General features: G+C 48.7%; 1 protein-coding gene across 1 annotated transcript; it reads right to left on the bottom strand.

Moving 5' to 3' along the window:
* Positions 1-3,739: 3,739 nt before the first annotated feature.
* On the bottom strand, positions 3,740-4,684 carry LOC124968996 (olfactory receptor 2Z1). Its single transcript, XM_047531834.1, has one exon. The coding sequence runs from the start codon at positions 4,682-4,684 to the stop codon at positions 3,740-3,742; it is 945 nt and encodes a 314-aa protein (XP_047387790.1).
* Between the last annotated feature and the right edge of the window lie 309 nt (positions 4,685-4,993).

The raw sequence follows: 4,993 nt of genomic DNA, 5'->3' as shown, positions 1-4,993 counted from the left end.
GCTGGATGATAATTAAGCTGTGCCTGAAGGGTTTCATAAGGTCCTACACCCATAAGCATGTCCCTATCGATTTGGGGATTCCCCGCTGCTGCATTTCGGTGGGCGGTGTCCGCAGATATTTCTTGCCATGATGTTTTCCACATTAGGTACTGTCCCCCAGACAGAGCGGCCCTAGCAAGATTAGTCCAGTCCTGAGGCACTAAGTTTAATGATGTCAAAGTATCTACCAAGGCTATAGTAAAGGCTGACTGAGGACCATATGTGCTAACTGCTTCTTTTAACTGTTTCACTATTTTAAAGTCTAAGGGTTGGTGGAATCTTTGATTTTGAGCATCCTCAAAAACAGGATACGCTACAGATCCAAGATGACTCCATTCTGAGCGTAACCCGAAGCCGGACGCTTCATGAGGGAGTTCCCTATTTATGGGAGGTGCACTAGGCAACACGGACACTAGAGGGGGCTTTTTATCTAGTTTTAATCTTTGTACACTTTTTTCCAATTCCTCTCCCGATAATTCTCCTTCTGATAATTCCTCATCTGAGTTAGTTCCTTTTTCTGAATTTTGAGAAAGATATGAACGTTCCTCTTTTATTTCTTCCAAAACCTGTCTTCCCTCAGCTAAAGGTTCAATGAGTGAAGGTTTTTTGTTTTTATCTTGCAGACAGGATTTAATAAGAGACCAAATAGCCATAGTGCCTACTGGCAAAGGATTTTGCCTATCCGCTATACGAAGGTCTTTCCCCAGCTGTTCCCACTGTAGGGTATTCAAAAGGCCCTCATCCAAAAACCAAGGGGAAATCCTTTCCACAGTATCAAGAAATACTTTAGCTGTTTTTTCCTTCAATGGTGTTCCATGGTTTTTCAATAACTCCCTAAGGGGTAACTGCATTCTGAATTTAGACGTTTCAGACCCCATTGTTACTAATTTGAATAGCTTTAGTTATGGTAATTACAATAACAAACAGTGGCCTAGCTGCCAGGAGCAACGAGATTACTGAAAGGAAAACTATCAAGTGCGCATTAAAATTTTTATAGCGGCTTTTCATGTAGGACCGCTTCAAACGTGTTTCTACTTTCACTTTAATTAGACCGCGTTCCACGCGCCAGGACCGCTGATGGCGTGTCCCGATACCCCCCCGACCCGCGTTCTACGCGTTAGGATCCCGGTACCCCTCAACCCGCGTTCCACGCGTCAGGACCGCTAATGGCACGTCCCGATACCCGCGTTCCACGCATCAGGACCCCAATACCTTTCAACCCGCGTTCCACGCGTCAGGACTCCTGATACCTTTCAACCGGACCGCACTCCGCGTGTCCCCAGGACCGCCAATGGCGCATCCTGACACCCTTTAACTTTTTTATAACCGGTTCAACTTGTATACAAAAAAATTCTTTCAAATATCTTACCTTGTTTTCTTTTATAAGGCCTTCATCTTCCCGGGTTTCGGCGCCAGTTATCGGGTCCCCTCTGGCCGCAGAGAGAGACACGACAAATGTCTGAAGCTTTGGAAGTTTATTGTGCACAGTTCCTTTCCTACGCTTCTCTTACCCCTAGCTTCTGCGCACTCCCAGCTTCCCTTTTCCCAGCTTCTTCCAGCTCCCGCGTACTCCCTCCTTCCAGCTCAGCTCCAGCCGCTGCTGCTGCTGCCGCCGTCGCCGCCACCACTTCCGCTCCGTCCGTTCCGTTCCCCAGCTTCTGCCTCTTCCTCAGCTTCTCTCCCTCGCTCTCCCACCCACCAGGCTTATATACACTTCAATCAATCAGGGGAGAGTACACGAGATAAACGCGGACAGCTGCAGGCACAGGATGGGTACACGAGGGGGCATGCTCTAGTCACATCGTTAACTAGCCAATCATTGGAATTCGCTGGTTGTTTACTGTATAGCTGGCCGCTTTTGGCTCAGCATCAGGCGCCATCTTGACCACGCCCAAGGCTGGGGTTCCCGGGAACCCCCACACATATGATCTCATCAGAATGTACCCAACTACTATATATAACAATAGCGCTCCAATAAAAAAGGTATGAAGCACTGAGACATTCATGTTCAGATATCAAAAACATTACACTAAATGAAAAAAGTCAGATGCAAAAAGTCACATGTGATTCTATTCATTTGAAACGTTTGTCATATGCACATGCATGGAGACAAGAAATTTGTGGTTTCTAGGTCTAACAGGAGTGGCAGACAGGAATGAGTTTCAGGGGGATAGATGGGCTCATTTTGAAATAATAGAAGCACTTTGGAACTTTCCCAATGTGGTGAAAGTTCTCAGCCATGAGCTGTGCACTTCAGAAGAATTCACCTGTTTTGTGCACTTTACCTCAGTGACAAGAGCAGAGAGGGTCAGATTGAATGAAACAGCAAGACCTAATTAGACTCTGTCAACAATAAAGGCACTTTGAATAAGAAGACATAAATGAGTTCCGTGACAGAACAAGACATGCCATGCTAACCCCAGTTCAAAGAAAGCCTCGGTCGCCATGCTCATAACAGAGAAAGCAAGTGTGAGATCCCACGTGGTCTTTGCGTACAGTGGGATATTTCTCAACAATAAAAGGGAACAAGTTATGGCTCCAAGCATGAACGACACTCAAAACACTTTGCAGAGGGAAAGAAGCCACACAAAAACCGTGCATATGCTGTGCAGAACTCTAGAGAATGGAAACTAATCTGTACAGACATCAGTGGCTCTTGGACATATCAGCGGCTGCTTGGAGAAGGTCAAAGAAGAAGTGACAAAGGAGCACAAGCAAACTTTCAGGTGGGACGTATGTATCACTGTCTTGATCGTGTGATTCATTCACAGGTGTGTGTATACAGGTCACACTCATCAAATTTCACACTCTAAATGTACACAATTTATTTTACATTCACCTTACCTTGATAAGACTGTTATTTTTTCAAGTTGAAACTGGTTCAATAGCTGGATATTTGTTGACAAGAAGTTAAATTCAGCACTGACACCTCCCCAAAAATACTAACTGGTTGACGAAGTAACCAGACCCTGATCAACAATGCACACCTCAATCGACCCCAAATTTTAATGAATATTTTGCAAATACTATTAAGTTGACCCTTCCCCATTGGAAGCAGGAATTCACATCTTCAAGAAGCGGGTGGTCTTCCAAATGTTGCCTGGACAACCCACCAACATGCACACATGTGTGCACACACACACACACACACACATACACACACTAACACACACACTAACACCTTGCAGTCATGGGTCTCCACTTGGCAAGCAAACATCACAGCAGTGGGAGGGCGGCCTGTGGCATTAGAAAATAAGGGTTCAAGTCCCAGCTCGGCCACTTTCTTTTAGTGTGACGATTGGTGAGTTGTTTTTGTCTTTCAGGTCTCTTTTTCTCTTAAATATTTTAATGCTGTCTTGAGCATGAAATAATAGATGCATGGTAGACCAAGTTGTCAACAAATGAATTGTTGTTGGTATGATTATCGATTCCATAACAGAGAGAGCTCAGCTTCACAGCGTAGGCCTTCCATTCGCAGGAGTACCGTGTTAATGGAGGTACTAAAAGTGATTGGGGCCGTTAGCATCGCTTTCCACAAGTCCCCGGTGGGGAACGAGCGCAGATAGTCATGAAGCCCGAGGGAACAGGGCAAACGCTTTGCTGTGGACATGAGGCCCCGGCAGCTGCACCACTAAGGGTGCTTTGGAAAGACAGGTGGAATCGAGGGACACTGCGATTGTGCCAGCAGATCCCGGTGTGGTCACCACTTTGGCCTGAGCCCAGCTCTGCTGAGTACTTTGACCAAAGCCATCCGCACCTCCCGGTTCCTCAGACTGTAGATAAGGGGGTTGAGAGTCGGGGTGACAAGACTGTAGAAAAGGGAGACCACGTTGTCCTGCTGTGGGCTGTGGTAAGCACCAGGCACCATGTACATGAACACCGCAGCTCCGTAGAAGAGTCCCACGACCGTGAGGTGCGAGGAGCAGGTGGTCAAGGCCTTGTTCCGGGCCTCCTCCGAGCGCATGCGCAGAACAGCCCGCAACACGTGGCCATAGGAGGCGGCAATGAGAGAAAGCGGAAGCAGGAGGATCAGCACTCCCGAGGTGGACAGCGCCTGCTCGTAGGCGGAGGTATCCGCACAGGAGAGCCTCAGCAGGGCTGGCACCTCGCAAAAGAAGTGGTCCACAGTGTGGGAGGCACAGTAGGGGAAGTGCAGGGTGATGGAGGTCTGTGTGCAAGCATTGAGCACACCTGCCAGCCAGGAGGCGCCCACCATGAGCAGGCACACCTGCCGTCTCATGAGCACAGGATACTGCAGAGGGTGGCACACAGCAACGTACCGGTCGTATGACATGAGGGCCAGCAGGACGCCCTCGGCCACACCCATCAGGGTCAGGAAGAATATTTGAGCTGCACACCCTTCAAAGGAGATGGAACCGTCTCCCTGCAGGAAGTCCGAGGCCATCTTGGGGATGGTGACCAGGGGGAAACCAACATCGAAGAGGGAGAGCTGGCTGAGCAGAAAGTACATGGGTGTGTGGAGTCGGGCGTCCAGGCGAATCAGGAACAGCAGAATGGTGTTCCCCAGAAGGCCCATGATGAACATGGCGGCCACCAGAGAGAAGAGGACATTGTGTGACCCTGAGTGACTGAAGAGGCTCACCAGAATGAAGCCGGAGGCTGCTGACTGATTCACATCCCTCATGCTCTTCCCAGCTTGCTGTAGCTGCAAGAACAAGAGGTCTGTGGCAGGAAACCTGAGAGAGGACGGCAAATTATTTCAACCCACATGCTGATTGCCACTGGTTGGAAGCAGCTGCCCAGCATACTGTCCTAAGAGCTATGAGGCCACAGGGAGAATCAGTACACAAGGGAAAGCTTTGATCAGTGAGTGGTGTCTGTCACAGGCACGGGCTGGGAGAGAAGCAACTTGCTTCTCTGAATGAGATGCCTGGCCACACTCCAGTTGGGAGCTCTCCAGTGATCCCTGTCAGTGAAATTCTGTGGTCCACGT

The sequence above is a fragment of the Sciurus carolinensis genome, chromosome 17 (genome assembly GCF_902686445.1).
Source record: "Sciurus carolinensis chromosome 17, mSciCar1.2, whole genome shotgun sequence".
Classification (NCBI taxonomy): domain Eukaryota; kingdom Metazoa; phylum Chordata; class Mammalia; order Rodentia; family Sciuridae; genus Sciurus; species Sciurus carolinensis.
The sequence above is the reverse complement of the archived record's forward strand: the minus strand, read 5'-3'. Positions and strand labels throughout refer to the sequence as shown.